Raw genomic sequence first — 23,213 nt, forward strand, 5'->3', positions numbered from 1 at the left:
TGAGATAAAAGTTCTGATGAGCTAAAAAAAAAAAATCATAATTATGGGATAAGAAAGTCGAACGTATGAGATAAAAAGTCACAATATTTATAAAACTTTTTTTCCAATTTTTCTGTACTGAATTTTTTTAGACAGATTTTTTTTTTCCAACACTGATTTACCCAAAGTTTCCCAATGAAGTACTTTCTGCGATGATTTTTTTTCACACTGAATTTTTACACATTGAGTTTTGAAACACACATTTTTATTTAATAAAAATTGTCAGCTGGAGTTGATTCAGTTCAGAAAATTCAAACGCAAAAAATGACATTCTCTGAAAAAAATGACAAAAAGCATTTTATAATAAAAACATCAATTAAACTCCATTGTTAATTCATAAATTAATAATTTAATTCCACTACTTTTATTAATTCTTTGTTTTTACTAAGATAAATCTTTTGTTGGACGTAAAATGTCCTTTATTAAATGAGAAGAAGCTTTATTAGAAAATGATCCAAGCCCCTTCCTGCTCTGTCACTGCTAAGAATATAATGGCATGCAGGTCTTAAAGGGCTTTAAAGGCCTAATGAAAGCCACAACTAGCGACCACGCAGTCTGATAGTTTATATATCAATGATGAAATATTAACATTGCAACACATGCCAATATGGCCGCTTTAGTTTACTAAATTGCAATTTTAAATTTCCTGCGGAGTTTCTAATTGAAAACGTCGCGGAATGATGACACGTATGATGACGCGTGCGCGTGACGTCTCGGGTTGGAGGGGACATATTAGCCCAGCACCACACACGGCTAAAAGTCGTCTCTTTTCATCGCATAATTACACAGTAATTTGGACATCTGTGTTGCTGAATCATTTTGCGATTTGTTCAATTAATAATGGAGACGTCAAAGAAGAATGCTGTTGGTGGAAAGCGGTGGGTTGCAGCTGCCTTTAGCAACCGAGACACAGCCTGTGTTTCGTTGTTTGTTGTGAAGCTTTAACAAACATGTTTCTCTACGTCAACCAGCAAGTTTTTTGGATGGGAAAATTGTGATATTAAGTCAGCTCCTACCAGAGACTTCGGTGGATGATGCGACCTCCTCCTGCAGCTGTCAAAAAGGCATCTGTGATCTTGGTTCCTCCAATGGCTGCTCTCTGAGACAATGACGTTCACCGCAGCCATCCGACTTTCAGGTATGACTTTACAATCTCACTAAAACACTATTAAAACAATAAGCAAATAAGGGATTTTCCAGAATTATCCTAGTAAATATGTCTAATTACATCTGTAACGCTACCACTGCCGCCGCCCGGAGCCGTCGCTTTTTTTTTTTTTTTTTTTTTTTAGTGCCCCACTCTAACTTTCCTCATCCACGAATCTTTCATACTAGCTCAAATTAATGGGGAAATTGTCGCTTTCTCTGTCCGAATTGCTCTTGCTGCTGGAGGGTCACATTATAAACAATGTTCAGATGTGAGGAGCTCCACAACCCGTGATGTCACGCGCACATCGTCTGCTACTTCCGGTACAGGCAAGGCTTCTTTATTAGCGACCAAAAGTTGTGAACTTTATGGTCGATGTTCTCTACTAAATCCTTTCAGCAAAAATATGGCAATATCGCGAAATGATCAAGTATGACACACAGAATGGACCTGCTATCCCCGTTTAAATAAGAACATCTTATTTCAGTAGGCCTTTAACCCTCCGCTTTTATTATGATGCATTTGTTGTTTTTTTGCACTAAAAAAAATAAATGATCAAACTATTTGTTTCCCTTGAATGTGTTTTTGTACACAACATGCATCAAATGAAATTGGAGAGTGATTTAAAAAGTATACAACGTTTCACATGGATTAAAAAAAAAAAAAAAAAAGGACCCCTGGGCCCGTCTTACGAGCAAAGGACACTTTTTGGACACTTCCTGTGGTTTTTCCTCTCACAGGATGTTAGGAAGCAGCTGCTTGGGGTCCCACCGATTTTGCAGAGCTGCACCTTCCTGCCACCAGACACCAGCCCACTGGACAACAAACTTGTGACAGTTTGGAGGCAACAAAATGTAAAACAAAAAGTAAAAAGTGTGCGTGGATTCCGACGTAAAACCTTGCATAAAAAAAAAAAGTGATTTATCAAAGCATGCTGCGCACATTTCCTAGCTCTCTTCTCCGTCCTGGGGTCCTCCCAAAACCAGCCATACACGGGCATGCTAATTACTTCATGAATATGCAGATTGGCTAAGGCGCAGGTGTCAATTAAGGCGGTTCGCTACACCGATTAAGGGGGTTAGCTAAATTGTTTAAAGTGGCCTGCTACATCCATTAAAGTGGTGTGCTGCATTGTTTTTATTTGGCCCGCCACATCGATTAATGTGGTTCGCCAAATCATTCAAGGGGGCCTGCTACATTGATTGAGGTGGTATGCTGCATCGTTTAACCTTGCCCGTCGTTTCAATTAAGGAAGTTAGCGACATCAATTATTGTGGCCTGCTACATTGATTAAGGTGGTATGCTGCATCGCTTAACGTGGCCCACTACATCAATTAATGTGGTTCGCCACGTCGTTTAAGGTGTCCCGCCGCATCAATTACAGCGGTTTGCTGCATCAATTAATGCGGTTTGCTGCATCAATTAAGATGGTTAGCCACATTGTTTAATGTGGCCTGCTACATCGAGTAAGGTGATATGTTGCATCGTTTAATGTGGCCCACCACGTCAATTAACGTGGTTGGCTACATCAATTAAGGCTGTTTGCTACATCAATTAAGATTGTAAGCCACATCATTAAAGTGGCCCACCATTTCAATTAATGTGGTTCGCCACATTGTTTACTGTGGCCTGCTACATCGATTAAGGTGATATGTTGCATCGTTTAATGTGGCCCACCACATCAATTAATGTGGTTGGCTACATCAATTAAGGCTGTTCGCTACATCAATTAAGATCGTTAGCCACATCATTAAAGTGGCCCACCACTTCAATTAATGTGGTTCGCCACATTGTGTAATGTGGTTCGCAACATTGTTTATTCTGGCGTGCTACATCGATTAAGGTGATATGTTGCATCGTTTAATGTGGCCAACCACATCAATTAAGGTGATTTGCTACATCGGTTAAGGCGGTTCGCTACATTAATTAAGATTATTAGCCACATCGTTTAATGTGGCCCACCACATCAGTTAATGTGGTTCGCTACATCAATTAAGGCTGTTCGCTACATCAATTAAAATTGTTAGCCACATCATTTATCGTGGCCCACCACATCAATTAATATGGTTAGCCACATTGTTTAAGTGGCCTGCTACATCGATTAAGGTGATATGTTGCATCATTTAATGTGGCCCACCACATCAATGAACGTGGTTGGCTACATAAATTAAGGCTGTTCGCTACATCAATTAAGATTGTTAGCCACATCATTAAAGTGGCCCACCACTTCAATTAATGTGGTTCGCCACATTGTTTATAGTGGCCTGCTACATCGATTAAGGTGATATGTTGCATCGTTTAACGTGGTCAACCACGTCAATTAAGGTGGTTTGCTACATCGTTAAGGCAGTTCGCTACATCAATTAAGATTATTAGCCACATCGTTTAACGTGGTCCACCACATCAATTAAGATGGTTAGCCACATTGTTTAATGTGGCCTGTTACACCGATTAAGTTGATATGTTGCATCGTTTAATGTGGCCCACCAAATCAATTCGCTACATCAATTAAGGCGGTTCGCCACATTATTAATGTGGCCTGTTACATTGATTAAGGTCGTATGCTGCATCGTTTTAATGTGGACATCTACATCAATTCATGTGGTCACGTCGTTTAAGGTGTCCCGCCGCATCCATTAAGGCGGTTCTCTACATCGATTAATGCGGTTAGCCACGTCGTTTGAATAACCCACCACATCAATTAAGGTGATTTGCTGCATCGTTTAAGTTGGCCCACCACAACATTTAATGTAGCCCGCTACGTCCTGTAAGGTGGCCTGCCACAACGTTTACCGTGGTTTATGGTGGTTCGTCACATTGTTTAACGTGGCCTGCTACATCGATTAAGGTGATATGTAGCATCGTTTAATGGGGCCCACCACATCAATTAATGTGGTTCGTTACATCAATTAACGGGGTTTGCTACATTAATAATGCGGTAGCTACATCAATTAAGATGGTTAGCCACATTGTTTAAGTGACCCACCACATCAATTAAGGTGGTTCGCTGCATCTTTTAAAGTGGCCCACCACAACATTTAATGTGGCCCGCTACATTCTGTAAGGTGGACTGCCACAACGTTTACAGTAGTTTAAAGTGGTTCGCCACATTGTTTAATGTGGCCTGCGACATTGATTAAGGTGATATGTTGCATCGTTTATGTGGCCCACCACATCAATGGTGGTTCGCTACATCAATTAAAGCGGTTTGCATGTCGTTTAAGGTGTCCTGCCACATGGATTAAGGCGGTTCGCTACATTAATTAAAAGGGTTAGCCACGTCTTTTGTGTGGCCCACTACATCGATTAAGGTGATTTCTGGAATCGTTAACGTGACCCACGACATTTAAGGTGACCCGCTACGTCCTGTAAGGTGGCCTGCCACAACGTTTAACATGGTTTAAGGTGGTTCGCCACATTATTTATAGAGGCCTGCTACATGGATTAAGGTGATATGTTGCATCGTTTTATGTGGCCCCCAACATCAATTAATGTGGTTCGCTACATCAATTATTGTGGTTCACCACATCGTTTATGTGGCCCACGACATCAATTAAGGTGATTTGCTGTCGGGTTAACGTGGCCCACTACATCGACTAAAGTAATTCGCTGTATCGTTTAACGTGACCCACGACATCCTTTAAGGTCGTCAGCCAAATAATTTAATTGTGGCCCGCCACAAGGTGTATGTGGCCTGTGCAAGGCTAAACATATTAGTTGTTTGTTCTAAACTCTGACAATGTCTGATCATGCAATGTATGATTTAGGACTTCAAAGCAAGTAATCCAATAATGTGAGTAAAAAATATAATAATCGAAAACAGTTTCCTTTGCAAATTGTGGTAACAAGGCACACAATGTAAATTCCGGACTAAAAGCCGCTACTTTTTCCCTAAACTTTGAACCCTGCGAATTATAAAATGGTGTGGCCAAATTATGGATTTTTTTTCCCGCTGACGGCCATAATGTTTTGTGTTCAATGGTGTTCATTCACCCAAGCATCCATCCATCCACTTCCTACCGCTTGTCCCTTCTGGGGTTGCGGGGGGTGCTGGAGCCTATACCAGCTGCATTCGGGCGGAAGGCCTCATCACAGGGCCAACACAGATAGACAACATTCACACACTGGTGCCCATTTAGTGTTGCCAATCCACCTAGCCCCAGGTGCATGTCTTTGGAGCAGAGACACTGAAAAGGTGTGTTATTGTTTGTGCTACGGCGCCATCTTTAACCGAAGTAAAACCGTCCTTGGCGTTTCTGTCAGAATAATTGTATCTAAGTTATCACAAAACTTTGTGTTTCAACGAGTTCCCGGCGAGCAGACAAAAGCTGTCTTTGATCTTACCAATCAAAATGCTTGTAAAACTCCACTCTGTAGGGTGGGAAGCGACATGAAGGTCGTCGCTTTCTTTGCGCTATTCTCCCGTCCAAAGGCAAAACCCAGTAACTCAATTTTGGTGAAAACTGAGCTGATAATAATTTTGAAATTGGGCTGATAATTTTGGAGTTCCTAGGTGATATGCTTTACATTAGTGTATGCGATATTGTAATTTTTTCCGTAAGTAAGCTGTTCCGCGCATGGCAGGACCTAGCAACTACCACATAACCGCGTAGATACAACAGAAAAACCTAGTATCTCAAGGGACCAATCGGAGCTTCTTTGTCAGTCGCCTTATTGTCTTTAATGAGACATTTGCACGAATGCGGGCCGACGGTCAAGCTGATTATGTGATATTATGGCACGAGGGGATATTTGGAAGATTGGCCCAGGACGTTGCAAGCACCTTCATTAAATGTATTGTTCTTGATTCTTCCCCTTGCATACTCTTTTGGGCAGATAACTGTGGAGGTCAAAATAAAAACTGCACGGTGTACACGGCTCTTGCCCAATTTGCAAACGCAGAATGGGGCCCACCCGAGATTGCGATAAAATATCTGGAGAAAGGGCACACGTTCATGAGAGCAGATTCAATCCATGGCTCAATCGGAAAGAAAATGAAAGCTCAAGAAAACATCTCTACCAGGGGTGTCAAACTCAAATACAGAGTAGGCCAAAATTTAAAACTGAACAAACCCACACGGGCCAAGGTTGAACAAATTAACCTTTTAATAGGGACCCAAACAAGTTTTGCATTGAATATTGAACAAGCAAGGCTTATATAACTTTATAGTGACAGGCAAAGTAGAGTTTCGAATTATAATAATCCATCCATCCATTTTCTACCGCTTATTCCCTTTTGGGGTCGCTGGCGCCTATCTCAGCTACAATCGGGCGGAAGGCGGGGTACACCCTGGACAAGTCGCCACCTCATCGCGGGGCCAACACAGATAGACAGACAACATTCACACTCACATTCACACACTAGGGCCAATTTAGTGTTGCCAATCAACCTATCCCCAGGTGCATGTCTTTGGAGGTGGGAGGAAGCCGGAGTACCCGGAGGGAACCCACGCATTCACGGGGAGAACATGCAAACTCCACACAGAAAGATCCCGAGCCTGGATTTGAACCCAGGACTGCAGGACCTTCGTATTGTGAGGCAGACGCTCTAACCCCTCTGCCACCGTGAAGCCCGAATTATGATAATAATAATTAAAAAAAAAAAAAATTCAGGAAATACCAAAAGTGGCGAACTTTATCGTCAATTTTCTCTACTAAATAAAATTTATTTAATTTTTTTTTTTATTATTATCTTTTTTTAATTATTATTAGAATTATAATAATAATAATTTAAAAATATCAATGGCATATCAAATAAAATGTAAATAAAAAATGGGGGGGGGGTTGGAGTTTGGTGGTAGCGGGGGTGTATAATGTAGCGTCCTGGAAGTGTTAGTGCTGCAAGGGGTTCTGGGTATTTCTTCTGTTGTGTTTATGTTCTGTTACGGTGCGGATGTTCTCCCAGAATGTGTTTGTCATGCTTGTTTGGTGTGGGTTCACAGTGTGGCGCATATTTGTAACGGTGTTAAAGTTGTTTATACGGCCACCCTCAGTGTGACCTGTATGGCTGTTGACCAAGTGTGCGTTGCATTCGCTTGTGTGTGTTAAAGCCGCATGTATTATGTAACTGTGCTGGCACGTTGTTTGTATGGCGGAAAAGCGGACGTGACGGTAGGCTGTAGAGGACGCTAAAGGCAGTGCCTTCAAGACACACCCCCAATATTGTTGTCCGGGTGAACTTTAACTCCTCCCACTGGATCTTTCCTAGTTACCGATCAACCTGACTAGGATTTAAACCCAGTCTTCTTTGATTGGGAGAAACCTGTTTTGACCACTCAGCCATCCTTGGTCTTCTTAAAGGGAAATTTCAGGCCCAATGAAATTTTTAATTGAGAACCTGTCTCAGCAAACTATGATATAAAAGCTTTCCTAGTTACCGATTGATCTGACTGGGATTTGAACCCAGTCCCTTTTGATTGGGAGCGAGCACTGAACTTCGGGAGTCTCCCGGGAAAATCAGCGGTGAATGCGGTGTTACAGAGGCACCGCCGCTGAATAATACCGGCGGGCCAGCTCTAATCTTAATTTGATATTACCTCAAGGGCCAAATGAAATTACACGGCGGGCCAAATTTGGCCCACGGGCCAGAGTTTGACACCCATGATCTGTACGTTTGATGACTTTGTAGAGCTTTGTAAGACAGCATCAAGATAGATTGGTTTTCCTTTGTTTTCTCAAAATCAGCTAGAAGTGAGTTACTAGGTTTTGCTTTTGGACGGGAGTATTGTAATCCACAGGAAGATTTTGTCTTGACCCGAGATCTACAAAGCGGAGAGGAAGCAGGACCTGACCCCCCCCTTCCAGGCACCTTTTCTTTGAACTGTTTTGTGACCAAAGGCGACGGCTGTTTACGACTCCCCTTCCTTTAGAAAAAGCTGGGAAAGTCAAATAAAAACGAGTAAAATAAACAATAGTTTAAAGGCCTACTGAAATGAGATGTTCTTATTTAAACGGGGATAGCAGGTCCATTCCATGTGTCATACTTGATCATTTCGCCATATTGCCATACTTTTGCTGAAAGGATTTAGTAGAGAAAATGGACGATAAAGTTTGCCACTTTTGGTATTTCCTGAAAAAGCCTCGCCTTTACCGAAAGTCGCAGACGATGTCGTCACATGTTTGAGGGCTCCTCATATATTCACATTGTTTTTAATGGGAGCCTCCAACAAAAACAGTTATTCGGACCGAGAAAACGACAATTTCCCCATTAATTTGAGCGAGGATGAAAGATTCGTGTTTGAGGATATTGATAGCGACGGACTAGAAAAAAAAAAAACGAGTTAAAAAGAAAAACGCGATAGCATTGGGACGTATTCCGATGTTTTTAAACATATTTACTAGGATAATTCTGGGAAATCCCTTATCTTTCTATTGTGTTGCTAGTGTTTTAGTGAGTTTAATAGTACCTGATAGTCGGAGGGGTGTGTCCACGGGTGTGTTGACGGGTGTCGACGGCAGCTTCATGGACGGCACAAGCTCAGCTTTTCTCCGGTAAGAGGCGACTTTTTAACCACAATTTTCTCACCGGAACCTGCTGGTTGACATGTAGTCAGGATCCATGTTCTCTTGACTGCGCTCTGATCCATAGTAAAGTTTCAGCTAAGGCAGGGGTGTCAAATTCAAATATAGAGTGGGCCAAAATTTAAAACTGAACGAAGCCGCGGGCCGAGGTTGAACAAATTAATCCTTTAATAGGGACCCAAACAAGTTTTGCATTGAATATTGAACAAGCAAGGCTTATATAACTTTATAGTGACATGCAAAATCGAGTTTTAAATAATAATATTTAAAAAATATCAATGGCAAATCAAATAAAATACAAATACAAATTGAATGCCTCTTTTCGGTGGCGGGGTTTGGTGGTGGCGGGGGTGTATATTGTAGCGTCCCGGAAGAGTTAGTGATGCAAGGGATTCTGGGTATTTGTTCGGTTGTGTTTATGTTGTGTTACGGTGCGGATGTTCTCCCGAAATGTGTTTGTCATTCTTGTTTGCTGTGGGTTCACAGTGTGGCGTATATTTGTAACAGTGTTAAAGTTGTTTATACGGCCACCCTCAGTGTGACCTGTATGGCTGTTGAGCAAGTATGCCTTGCATACACTTGTGTGTGTGTATGAGCCGCATATATTATGTGAGTGGGCCGGCACGCTGTTTGTATGGAGGAAAAGCGGACGTGGCGACATGTACAGAACGCCAAAGGCAGTGCTTTTACGGCCCGCCCCCAATATTATTGTCCGGGTGGAAATTGGGAGAAATTCGGGAGGGGCACTGAACTTCGGGAGTCTCCCGGGAAAATCGGGAGGGTTGAGTATTAGTGGTGAATGTGATGATCCAGCGGCGGGCCAGCTCTAATGTTAATTTGATATTGCCTCAAGGGCCAAATTAAATTACACAGGCCAGAGTTTGACACCCATGAGCTAAGGGAATTTTAAACAAGGAAACACCGTGTGTTTGTGTGGCTAAAGGCTAAAGCTTCCCAACTCCATCTTTCTACTGTGACTTCTCCATTATTAATTGAACAAATTGCTAAAGATTCAGCAACACAGATGTTAAAAATACTGTGTAATTATGCCGTTAAAGCAGACGACTTTTAGCTGTGTGTGCGTAGCGCTCATACTTCCTAAAAACCCGTGACGTCCTGCGTACACGTCATCATTAGACGGAGTTTCCAAGACGAAACTCTCGGGAAATTTAAAATGGTAATTTAGTAAACTAAAAAAGCAGTATTGGCATGTGTTGCAATGTTAATATTTCATCATTGATATATAAACTATCAGACTGCGTGGTCGCTAGTAGTGGCTTTCAGTAGGCCTTTAAGGTCCCACCTCATCATAACCAGGGATAAGTACCCTTCACATTGGAACCGATACGGTACCGATTCCAAGTCCCTTTTTGTGTAATTGTCTGATAATAAAATTGTTTTTTTATTTTAATATTAAAAAATGAGCCTATTATAAATACCCTATTTTATTATCACATGTGCAGTTGCATTTCCAAGACATTAGATGTCAGTAAACAAGGAGGGAGCCTTTTTTCAGGAAGTTGAATGTGTTATATTGCGCCCTACAATGTGTTTACACTGTAAGTATCGTGCTTGTTACACACCAGCTGTTTAATTGCAACATTCATTTTAGTTGTAGTTCTCCTCACCAAATATGAAAGTGTTCAAATCGCCATGCAAATACGTTATGTTGCGCCCTACAAAGTGTTTACACTGTAAGTATCGTGCTCGTTACACGCCAGTTTGATTGCAACACTCATCTTAGTTGTAGTTCTCGTCAGCAAATTTGGAGGTGTTGAAATCGCCATGTAAAATCGCTAATGCTAACACGTTATGTTGCACCCTACAAGGTCTTTACTCTGTAAGTATCGTGCTTGTTACACACCAGCTGTTTGATTGTAACATTCATCTTAGGTATAATTCTCGTTAGCAAATTTGGAGGTGTTGAAATAGCCATGTAAAATCGCTAATGCTAACACATTATGTTGCACCCTACAAGGTGTTTACTCTGTAAGTATCGTGCTTGTTACACACCAGCTGTTTGATTGTAACATTCATCTTACGTATAATTCTCGTTAGCAAATTTGGAGGTGTTGAAATTGCCATGTAAAATCGCTAATGATAACACGTTATGTTGCGCCCTACAAAGTGTTTACACTGTAAGTATCGTGCTTGTTACACAACAGCTGTTTGATTGTAACAATCATCTTAGTTGGAATTCTCGTCAGCAAATTTGGAGGTGTTGAAATCGCCGCGTAAAATCGCTAATACTAACATATTATGTTGCGCCCTACAAAGTGTTTACACCGTAAGTATCGTGCTTGTTACACACCAGCTGTTTGATTGCAACACTCATTTTAGTTGTAACTGTCGTCAGCAAATTTGGAGGTGTTGAAATCGCCATGTAAAATCGCTAATGCTAACACGTTATGTTGCACCCTACAAGGTGTTTACTCTGTAAGTATCGTGCTTGTTACACACCAGCTGTTTGATTGCAACACTCATTTTAGTTATAACTCTCGTCAGCAAATTTGGAGGTGTTGAAATCGCCGCGTAAAATCGCTAATACTAACACGTTATGTTGCGCCCTACAAAGTGTTTACACCGTAAGTATCGTGCTTGTTACACACCAGCTGTCTGATCGTAACATTCATCTTAGTTGTAACTCCCATCAGCAAATTTGGAGGTGTTGAAATCGCCATGTAAAATCGCTAATGCTAACACGCTATGTTGCGCCCTACAAAGTGTTTACTCTGCAAGTATCGTGCTTGTTATAAACCAGCTGTTTGATTGCAACACTCAGTTGTAGTTCTCATCAGCAAATTTGTAGGCGTTGAAATCGCCATGTAAAATTGCTAATGCTAACATGATATGTTGCGCCCTACAAAATGTTTACTCTGTAAGTATCGTGTTTGTTACAAACCAGCTGTGTGATTGCAACACTCAGTTGTAGTTCTCGTCACCAAATTTGGAGGCGTTGAAATCGCCATGTAAAATCGCTAATGCTAACACGCTATGTTGCGCCCTACAAAGTGTTTACTCTGTCAGTATCGTGCTTGTTACCAACCAGCTGTTTGATTGCAACACTTAGTTGTAGTTCTCGTCAGCAAATTTGGAGGTGTCGAAATCGCCGCGTAAAATCGCTAATGCTAACACGTTATGTTGCGCCCTACAAAGTGTTTACACCGTAAGTATCGTGCTTGTTACACACCACTGTTTGATTGCAACACTCATTTTAGTTGTAACTCTCGTCAGCAAATTTGGAGGTGTTGAAATCGCCTTGTAAAATTGCTAATGCTAACACGTTATGTTGCGCCCTACAAAGTCTTTACATTGTAAGTATCGTGTTTGTTACACACTTGCTGTCTGATCGTAACATTCATCTTAGTTGTAACTCCCATCAGCAAATTTGGAGGTGTTGAAATCACAATGTAAAATCGCTAATGCTAACATGTTATGTTGCACCTTACAAAGTGTTTACACTGTAAGTAGCATGCTTGTTACACACCAGTTTGATTGCAACACATCTTGGTTGTAGTTCTCATCAGAAAACTTACAGCCGTTTAAATCGCCATTTATAATCGCTAATGTTAACACGCTATGTTGCGCCCTACAAAGTGTTTACTCTGCAAGTATCGTGCTTGTTACAAACCAGCTGTTCGATCGCAACACTCAGTTGTAGATCTCGTCAGCAAATTTGGAGGCGTTGAAATCGCCATGTAAAATCGCTAATGCTAACACGCTATGTTGCGCCCTACAAAGTGTTAACTCTGCAAGTATCGTGCTTGTTACAAACCAGCTGTTTAATCGCAACACTCAGTTGTAACCCCCATCAGCAAATTTGGAGGTGTTGAAATCGCCATGTAAAATCGCTAATGCTAACACGGTATGTTGCGCCCTTCAAAGTGTTTACTCTGCAAGTATCGTGCTTGTTACAAACCAGCTGTTTGATTGCAACACTCAGTTGGAGTTCTCGTCAGCAAATTTGGAGGCGTTGAACTCGCCATGTAAAATCGCTAATGCTAACACGGTATGTTGCGCCCTACAAAGTGTTTACCCTGCAAGTATCGTGCTTGTTACTAACCAGCTGTTTGATTGCAAAACTCAGTTGTAGTTATCGTCAGCAAATTTGGAGGCGTTGAAATCGCCATGTAAAATCGCTAATGCTAACACGCTATGTTGCGCCCTACAAAGTTTTTACTCTGCAAGCATCGTGCTTGTTACAAACCAGCTGTTTGATTGCAACACTCAGTTGGAGTTCTCGTCAGCAAATTTGGAGGCGTTGAAATCGCCATGTAAAATCGCTAATGCTAACACGCTATGTTGCGCCCTACAAAGTGTTAACTCTGCAAGTATCGTGCTTGTTACAAACCAGCTGTTTGATCGCAACACTCAGTTGTAACCCCCATCAGCAAATTTGGAGGTGTTGAAATCGCCATGTAAAATCGCTAATGCTAACACGGTATGTTGCGCCCTACAAAGTGTTTACTCTGCAAGTATCGTGCTTGTTACAAACCAGCTGTTTGATTGCAACACTCAGTTGGAGTTCTCGTCAGCAAATTTGGAGGCGTTGAACTCGCCATGTAAAATCGCTAATGCTAACACGGTATGTTACGCCCTACAAAGTGTTTACTCTGCAAGTATCGTGCTTGTTACAAACCAGCTGTTTGATTGCAACACTCAGTTGTAGTTCTCGTCAGCAAATTTGGAGGCGTTGAAATCGCCATGTAAAATCGCTAATGCTAACACGCTATGTTGCGCCCTACAAAGTTTTTACTCTGCAAGCATCGTGCTTGTTACAAACCAGCTGTTTGATTGCAACACTCAGTTGGAGTTCTCGTCAGCAAATTTGGAGGCGTTGAAATCGCCATGTAAAATCGCTAATGCGAACACGCTATGTTGTGCCCTACAAAGTGTTTACTCTGCAAGCATCGTGCTTGTTACAAACCAGCTGTTTGATCGCAACACTCAGTTGTAGTTCTCGTCAGCAAATTTGGAGGCGTTGAAATCGCCATGTAAAATCGCAAATGCTAACACGCTATGTTGCGCCCTACAAAGTGTTAACTCTGCAAGTATCGTGCTTGTTACAAACCAGCTGTTTGATCGCAACACTCAGTTGTAACCCCCATCAGCAAATTTGGAGGTGTTGAAATCGCCATGTAAAATCGCTAATGCTAACACGGTGTGTTGCGCCCTACAAAGTGTTTACTCTGCAAGTATCGTGCTTGTTACAAACCAGCTGTTTGATTGCAACACTCAGTTGGAGTTCTCGTCAGCAAATTTGGAGGCGTTGAACTCGCCATGTAAAATCGCTAATGCTAACACGGTATGTTGCGCCCTACAAAGTGTTTACTCTGCAAGTATCGTGCTTGTTACAAACCAACTGTTTGATTGCAACACTCAGTTGTAGTTCTCGTCAGCAAATTTGGAGGCGTTGAAATCGCCATGTAAAATCGCTAATGCTAACACGCTATGTTGCGCCCTACAAAGTTTTTACTCTGCAAGCATCGTGCTTGTTACAAACCAGCTGTTTGATTGCAACACTCAGTTGGAGTTCTCGTCAGCAAATTTGGAGGCGTTGAAATCGCCATGTAAAATCGCTAATGCTAACACGCTATGTTGCGCCCTACAAAGTGTTTACTCTGCAAGCATCGTGCTTGTTACAAACCAGCTGTTTGATCGCAACACTCAGTTGTAGTTCTCGTCAGCAAATTTGGAGGCGTTGAAATCGCCATGTAAAATCGCAAATGCTAACACGCTAGGTTGCGCCCTACAAAGTGTTAACTCTGCAAGTATCGTGCTTGTTACAAACCAGCTGTTTGATCGCAACACTCAGTTGTAGTTCTCGTCAGCAAATTTGGAGGCGTTGAACTCGCCATGTAAAATCGCTAATGCTAACACGGTATGTTGCGCCCTACAAAGTGTTTACTCTGCAAGTATCGTGCTTGTTACAAACCAGCTGTTTGATTGCAACACTCAGTTGTAGTTCTCGTCAGCAAATTTTGAGGTTTTGAAATCGCCATGTAAAATTGCTAATGCTAACACGTTATGTTGCGCCCTACTAAGTGTTTACATTGCAAGTATCGTGCTTGTTACACACTTGCTGTCTGATCGTAACATTCATCTTAGTTGTAACTCCCATCAGCAAATTTGGAGGTGTTGAAATCGCAATGTAAAATCGCTAATGCTAACATGTTATGCTGCACCTTACAAAGTGTTTACACTATAAGTATCATGCTTGTTACACGGCAGTTTGATTGCAACACATCTTGGTTGTAGTTCTCATCAGAAAACTTAGAGCCGTTTAAATCGCCATGTAAAATTGCTAATGCTAACACGCTATGCTGCACCCCACAAAGTGTTTACTCTGCAAGTATCGTGCTTGTTACAAACCAGCTGTTTGATCGCAACACTCAGTTGTAGTTCTCGTCAGCAAATTTGGAGGCGTTGAAATCGCCATGTAAAATCGCTGATGCTAACACGCTATGTTGCGCCCTACAAAGTGTTAACTCTGCAAGTATCGTGCTTGTTACAAACCAGCTGTTTGATCGCAACACTCAGTTGTAGTTCTCGTCAGCAAATTTGGAGGCGTTGAACTCGCCATGTAAAATCGCTAATGCTAACACGGTATGTTGCGCCCTACAAAGTGTTTACTCTGCAAGTATCGTGCTTGTTACAAACCAGCTGTTTGATCGCAACACTCAGTTGTAGTTCTCGTCAGCAAATTTGGAGGCGTTGAAATCGCCATGTAAAATCGCTAATGCTAACACGGTATGTTGCGCCCTACAAAGTGTTTACTCTGCAAGTATCGTGCTTGTTACAAACCAGCTGTTTGATCGCAACACTCAGTTGTAGTTCTCGTCAGCGAATTTGGAGGCGTTGAAATCGCCATGTAAAATCGCTAATGCTAACACGCTATGCTGCGCCCTACAAAGTGTTTACTCTGCAAGTATCGTGCTTGTTACAAACCAGCTGTTTGATTGCAACACTCAGTTGTAGTTCTTGTCAGCGAATTTGGAGGCGTTGAAATCGCCATGTAAAATCGCTAATGCTAATAGTAGCCTGTTTATGGCTAATCCAATGTAAATTAGCATCAAGATAGCGCATTTTGTAAGAATGTTTTCTATCAAGCATACCTGGTTAGTTGGTGTTGAACATTGCAACTTGATTTAGTGGGAGTTTGGCTGAGTCACATGCAACAAACGTATGGAAATACGACCTTGTTCCATTTTTTCCGCGAATCGATACCCGGTAGTACCCACGGAACTCGGCCAGTGCCCATAAAAGTACCCGCCCCTAATCCCAGTTGCTTGCATACAAACACGGCTCTAGATATCCGGGCTGGAACAAATAAATACGCCATGGGATGCTTCTACTCTGTGAAATCGGGGTTGTGTTATGTAGTCCACAGTTCATACGTTTGAGACTTTATCTGAAAAACTTGGTCAAAAAGAGTGCAAATTATTATTTTTGTACATTTGCGGTGAAAGTTACGTACGCAGTTTTCATGAAAGGAGTTGAAAAAACAATGCAGTAGTGCAGAAAGTAAACATGTGGTGCCTTCAGGGTTTAGTCACAGCTGTCCTAAACAGGAAGCTGGTAGTGTTGGTAGCGCTCAGATAAAAAGGCCACCCCCTGCTGGTTTGGAGTGCGCCCCCCCCTAACAGGCACTTTTCTGGTGGTCAGAGACGGACGCTAAAAAAAGTGGGCGTGCGGCGAGAAAGAAGGTCCCTTACGCTCTACCACTCGAACTTCCACTGCTGGTTTTTATCCTCCGGGTCGCAAGGCTTCATCTGGACGTCGGTGCGGCCGTCCGGTTTGCGGTAGGCGGTGACGCAGGTGTTGGAGTGCGGGTGGTAGATGCTCTTGTCCTGCTCACAGAGGGGGAGGACGTGAGGACCACCGGAGGGGGAAAAAAAAGGAGGAGACGGGGACAAGACTCACGTCCCGGAACTCCCAGACGGTGCTGGCCAGCTTGGCTTCGCCGTCGCGGGGGCAGTGGCGCATCCCCACGGACGACTGTCCCTCCGACACCTCGGCGCACAGCTCGGTCACCGAGTTGAAGCGGATTTCCTTCTGGGACGTGTACTCGAAATACTGCGGCGGCGGCAGGAAGGAGAGGTTGGCGGCCGCTCGGACAGAAAGAGTGGGGAAATATAAATATAAATGGTACCTGGTTGCCTCCTTGGCCGTGACAACCGAACAGAGAGAGGTGGGAGCCTGTGGGGCTGTGATCCGGGGCGTTGTAGTCCAGACATTCAGAGTTGATCCCCGAGCTGCGCACCTGGTGGGAATAAACTATCGTGAACTTGTGCGCGTTGTCCAGATTTTTAAAAGCCTACTGATAGTTTATATATCAATGATGAAATCTTAAAAGTTCTACTGAAATGAGATGTTCTTATTTAAACGGGGATAGCAGGTCCATTCTATGTGTCATACTTGATCATTTCGTGATATTGCCATGTTTTTGCTGAAAGGATTTAGTAGAGAACATCCACGATAAAGTTCGCAACTTTTGGTCGCTAATAAAAAAGCCTTGCCTGTACCGGAAGTAGCAGACGATGTGCGCGTGACGTCACGGGTTGTGGAGCTCCTCACTTTCGCATATTGTTCCCAATCATGGCCACCAGCAGCTAGAGCGATTAAGACCGAGAAAGCGACAATTTCCCTATTAATTTAATTAACTAATTTTATTAATGGGACGGCGTGGCGCAGTGGAAGTTTGGGAATGAGCAACCCGAGGGTCCCTGGTTCAATCCCCACCTAGTACCGACCTCGTCACGTCCGTTGTGTCCTGAGCAAGACACTTCACCCTTGCTCCTGATGAGTGCTGGTTAGCGCCTTGCATGGCAGCTCCCTCCATCAGTGTGTGAATGTGTGTGTGAATGTGGAAGTAGTGTCAAAGCGCTTTGAGTACCTTGAAGGTAGAAAAGCGCAATACAAGTACAACCCATTTATTTTAAGCGAGGATGAATGATTCGTGGATGAGGAAAGTGAGAGTGAAGGACTAGAAGAGAAAAAAAACAAAAAACAAGGGCAGTGGGAGCGATTCAGATGTTATTAGACACATTTAGTAGAATAATTCGGGAAAATCCCTTATTTGCTTATTGTGTTAGTAGTGTTTTAGTGAGATTATATAGTCGGAGGGGTGTGGTGACAGCCAGTGTCTCTGAGGGAAGCCACGGAGGAGCCAAGAAAGTCACAGCTCCCTCTGACAGCTGCAGGAGGAACGACACAAGCTCCGCTCATGTTTACGGTAAGAGCCGACTTATTACCACAATTTTCTCACCCAAACCTGCCGGTTGACATGTGGTAGAGAACCATGTTCGCTTGACCGCTCTGTTCCATAGTAAAGCTTCACAACAAACAAAGAAACACTGGCTGTGTTTGTGTTGCAACAGCCGGCTGCAATACACCGCTTCCCACCTACATCTTTCTTCTTTGACGTCTCCATTATTAATTGAACACATTGCAAAAGATTCAGCAACACAGATGTCCAGAATACTGTGGAATTATGAGATTAAAGCAGACTACTTTTAGCCGTGATCGGTGCTGGGAGAACATGTCCGCTACCAACGCTACGTTTTCAACAGGATACCTCGCGGGAAATTTAAAATTGCAATTTAGTAAACTGAAGCGGCCGTATTGGCATGTGTTGCGATGTTAATATTTCATCATTTATATATAAACTATCAGACTGCGTGGTCGCTAGTAGTGGCATTATAGAAGACATCTTGTTCCAGCACCGTTCCCAGCTATAAGTCGTCGGTTTTCATCGCATAATTCCACAGTATTCTGGACATCTGTGTTGCTGAATCTTTTGCAATTTGTTCAATGAATAATGGAGGCGTCAAAGAAGAAAGCTGTAGGTGGGAAGCGGTGTATTGCGGCCGCCTTTAGCAACACAAACACAGCCGGTGTTTCATTGTTTACATTCCCGAAAGATGACAGTCAAGCTTTACTATGGAACAGAGCGGTCAAGCGAAGACGGTTGGATTGGACCACACACACAAAGTACAGTGTATTATGCAGCGATCATCGTGTTTTGAAGAGAGTCACTTGCGAAGGGCAGAGATGGGCATCGCCACCACCCGTCGACTGGTGCTGAAGAAAGGTGCGGGGCCGACCTACATATAATCTCACTAAAACACTAGCAACACAATAAATAGATGAGGGATTTTCCAGAATTATCCTAGTAAATGTGTCTAATAACATCTGAATCGCTCCCACTGCCCTCGTCTTTTTATTTTTTTGTAGTCCTTCACTCTCACTTTCCTCATCCACGAATCTTTCATCCTGGCTCAAATTAATGGGGAAATCGTCGCTTTCTCGGTCCGAATCGCTCTCGCTGCTGGTGGCCATGATTGTAAACAATGTTTAGATGTGAGGAGCTCCACAACCCGTGACGTCACGCGCACATCGTCTGTAACTTCCGGTACAGGAAAGGCTTTTTTATTAGCGACCAAAAGTTGCAAACTTTATCGTCGATGTTCTCTACTACATCTCATTTCAGTAGGCCTTTAACTTGTGACATCCCTGCTGGAAAATCTTGTTTTGGCACTTTCAACTTGTATTTCCAGCAGTGACAGCCACCATAATACTTCTTTGAGCTGCCAAATGTAGCCACCGGACATCAGAAAAAAACTACAAAATTAAATTTCGGTAGAAATTGCATGAGAATAAACTACAATGCTAACAGTTAACACACCGGCTAAGTGACAAAAAAGTACGACAGTTAAGCAGATACATTCAAAATGAGCTAAAACAGAGGTACGTCAAGTACCAAAATATAATACTTTGAGGTCTACACCTACAATTTAGCTAAAATACATTAGCATTTTAACAATAACGTGCTACAGGTAAATGAGCTAAAAAAGCTAAAATGCTAACACTGATCATGTACCAGTACCAAAATGTATGAATCTGAAGTGCATATCTGCGAAGATTGCAAAAATTTTTAAAGCTAACATGTTAGCATGCATGCTAACAGTTAGCATGCACAAAGTACCAAAATATAATACACCTACGATTTAATAAAAAAACGCTAGCATTATAGCGATAACGTGAAAGAGGTAAATGAGCTAAAAAAAAAAGCTAAAATGCTAACACTGATCTTGTACCAGTACCAAAATGTATGAATCTGAAGTGCATATCTGCGAAGATTGCAAAAAGTTTTAAAGCTAACATGTTAGTAAGTATGCTAACAGTTAGCATGCACAAATTACCGAAATATAATTCACCTACGATTTTGTTAAAAAACGCTAGCATTATAGCGATAACGTGAAACAGGTAAACGAGCTTAAAAAAAAGCTAAAATGCTAACACTGATCATGTATGAGTACCTAAAATGTATGAATTTGAAGTGCATATCTGCAAATATTGCAAAACATTTTTTAAAGCTATTATGTTCGTAAACATGCTAACAGTTAGCATGCACAAAGTACCAAAATATAATACTCTGGAGGTGTACACCTACGATTTAGCTAAAAAACTTTAGCATTATAACTGACGTGCAACAGGTAAATGATCTAAAAAAACTAAAATGCTAACACTAATCATGTATCAGTACCAAAATGTATGAATCTGAAGTGCATATCTGCGAAGATTGCAAAAAAATTTAAAGCTAACATGTTAGTAAGCATGCTAACAGTTAGCATGCACAAAGTACCAAACTATAATACACCAACGATTTAGTTAAAAAACGCTAGCATTATAGCGATAACGTGAAACAGGTAAATGAGCTTAAAAAAAAAACTAAAATGCTAACACTGATCATGTATGAGTACCTAAAATGTATGAATTTGAAGTGCATATCAGCAAATATTGCAAAACCTTTTTTAAAGCTATTATGTTCGTAAACATGCTAACAGTTAGCATGCACAAAGTACCAAAATATAATACTCTGGAGTTGTACACCTACGATTTAGATAAAAAACATTAGCATTATAACTGACGCGCAACAGGTAAATGAGCTAAAAAAGCTAAAATGCTAACACTAATCATGTATCAGTACCAAAATGTATAAATCTGAAGTGCATATCTGCAAATATTGCAAAACATTTTTTCAAACTAACATGCTAGTAAGCATGCTAACAGTTAGCATGTACAAAGTACAAAATATAATACTGAGGTCTACACCTACGATTTAGCTAACAAACGTTAGCAATATAACTAACGTGCAACAGGTAAATGAGCTAAAAAAAAAAAAGAAAAAGCTACAATTTTAACATGCTAATACTGATCATGTATCACTACCAAAATGCATGAATCTGAAATGCAAACCTGCTAACATGCTAACAGTCAACATGCACAAAGTACTAAAATATAATACTCTGAGTTGTACACCTACAAATTAGCTATTTAAAAGTTAGCAATTTGACGATAACATGCAACAGGTAAATGAGCTTTAAAAAAAAAAAAAGCTAGAAGGCTAACATGCTAATACTGATCATGTATAAGTACCAAAATGCATGAATCTGAAATGCAAACCTGCTAAACATGCTAACAGTTAACATGCTACTCTGGAGGTGTACAACTACAAATTAGCTAACAAATACCCCAAAACATTAGCATGTTAATGTTAACATGCTAATGTTAACATACTAGCATCGGATCATGCGTTAAGTAGCAAAATATATAACTGCAAAATTTGCAAGTAAAAAGCATAGCATGCTAATGTTAGCCACTTACAATGTGGTGTATACCTGCAAATTTTGGAGAAACAAATAAATACAATTTCAGCATTCACTTCACACAAAGTTTGCGGCCTTGTTCCAAAAAGTAGCATTTTATGTTACCGTATTTCCTTGAATTGCCGCCGGGGCGCTAATAAATTTAAAACCTCTTCTCACTCCTGCGTTTACCCAAGGCATGCGGTAAAAGTAAGCATGCGCTAATTATTTTAAAACCTCTTCACTTAGTGAAGTGAAGTGAATTATATTTAAATAGCGCTTTTCTCTAGTGACTCAAAGCGCTTTACATAGTGAAACCCAATATCTAAGTTACATTTAAACCGGTGTGGGTGGCACTGGGAGCAGGTGGGTAAAGTGCCTTGCCCAAGGACACAACGGCAGTGACTAGGATGGCGGAAGCGGGAATCGAACCTGCAACCCTCAAGTTGCTGGCACGGCCACTCTACCAACCGAGTTATGCCACTTACCAAAGGCATGCGGTAAAAATTTGAGTGTGATGTAAGCTTGGACCTTAAACCTTACTGAATAGCTCCTAATCTTCTTCCCTTTATGCGATTTCAAATTACTGGCATTGAAATCAGCCTCCTCCATTTTGAAAATGATGACAGGGGAAGTGTCACTCGTGAAGTCACGAGTTTGACCCGGCGGTAATTCAAGGCAGGTGCATACTATATAACCTGCGGACATTCAAGGAAATACGGTAATCATGAACTCTGAATTGTCCACATGTCTTTGTTCGGGCCCTGCAACCCTAATGTGCGGCTACATAAAATGGATGAAAAGTAGTCCATTATTTACTGCTCATATTGTACTGAGCAGCCAGAACCGCCCTGTTCTATGGTTATCATCACTTTTTTTGGGGGGGAAATGTTGAAACCTCCCTAGAAACCGGCTAGATGTGCTCAGGTCTGGAGAAAAACCAGTTCAAGTGGATAACAAAAACCGTGACAAGAAGTCATGAGTGATCCTAATCATTATTGTTTTTGATTTTTAGGGCGTAGCTTTCCTGAGCTGCACCAGAGGCTGGGCAGCTTTTTGCAGTTTCCACCACAATGAGACAAAAGAGATGAGTGGAGGAGGTGCGCATGAAAAAAAATAAAATAAATAAGAGGCTCACAGCTCCGTGCCAGCCCTCCCTGTCCTCAGGAACGTGGAGGTCAGGGTAGATGTTCTTCAGGTACCAGTGGAAGGTGTTGCACTTCAGCCTCTCCCTCAGCAGCAGGCGCTCTGATATGTCGCCGTACGTCTCCTGAGACACATCATCATCATCATCATCATCACGCAGACATGATTATATGTGGTGCATTCCACTAAAACAACTGACCCAGCAAAGCGCAGGTCTCTTGACACCTGGTGCTACAAGCTTGTGTCAATATTGAACGGTCCTGTTTGCAGGAGCGCACCTCCGGCTGATAAAGGCCGAGGCACAACACCTGCCCTTTTTCTGTTGTAAACGTGCTGCTGGAATGAGGAAGTGATTCTTCGCAAGATGGCCTGAGGTGCACCAAAAGGTCAAGATAGAACTATGGCTAAAAAGCCCAAACGTCTTGAAAAAAAAAAAATTATATATATATGTATATGTATATGCATATATATATACATATATATATATATATATGTATATATATATACACACACGTGTATGTATATATACACATACACATATATAAACACACACATTTATATATATATATATATACACACATATACATATATATGTGTATATACACACATATACATATATATGTGTATATACACACATATACATATATATGTGTATATATACACATATACATATATATATGTGGATATATACACACACACATTTATATATA

The 23,213-nt window shown here is 41.6% G+C and overlaps 1 protein-coding gene across 2 annotated transcripts in view; it reads right to left on the reverse strand.

Moving 5' to 3' along the window:
- Positions 1–222: 222 nt before the first annotated feature.
- The window catches only part of poc1bl (POC1 centriolar protein homolog B (Chlamydomonas), like), a 63,901-nt gene continuing 40,910 nt past the window's right edge, over positions 223–23,213 (reverse strand). The window contains exons 8-12 of one of the 2 annotated variants that reach the window (XM_061897004.1): positions 22,496–22,627; positions 16,860–16,970; positions 16,631–16,783; positions 16,423–16,557; positions 223–2,001 (exon numbers count right to left, since the gene is read on the reverse strand). In XM_061897004.1, the coding sequence (XP_061752988.1) occupies positions 16,426–16,557; positions 16,631–16,783; positions 16,860–16,970; positions 22,496–22,627 (528 nt within the window). In that variant the 3' untranslated portion in view covers positions 223–2,001; positions 16,423–16,425. Of the gene's footprint in view, positions 16,558–16,630; positions 16,784–16,859; positions 16,971–22,495; positions 22,628–23,213 lie in introns of both variants that reach the window. The other variant, XM_061897002.1, reaches the window with a different exon arrangement.

Source organism: Nerophis ophidion, linkage group LG04, assembly GCF_033978795.1.
Source record: "Nerophis ophidion isolate RoL-2023_Sa linkage group LG04, RoL_Noph_v1.0, whole genome shotgun sequence".
Taxonomy (NCBI): Eukaryota; Metazoa; Chordata; class Actinopteri; order Syngnathiformes; family Syngnathidae; genus Nerophis; species Nerophis ophidion.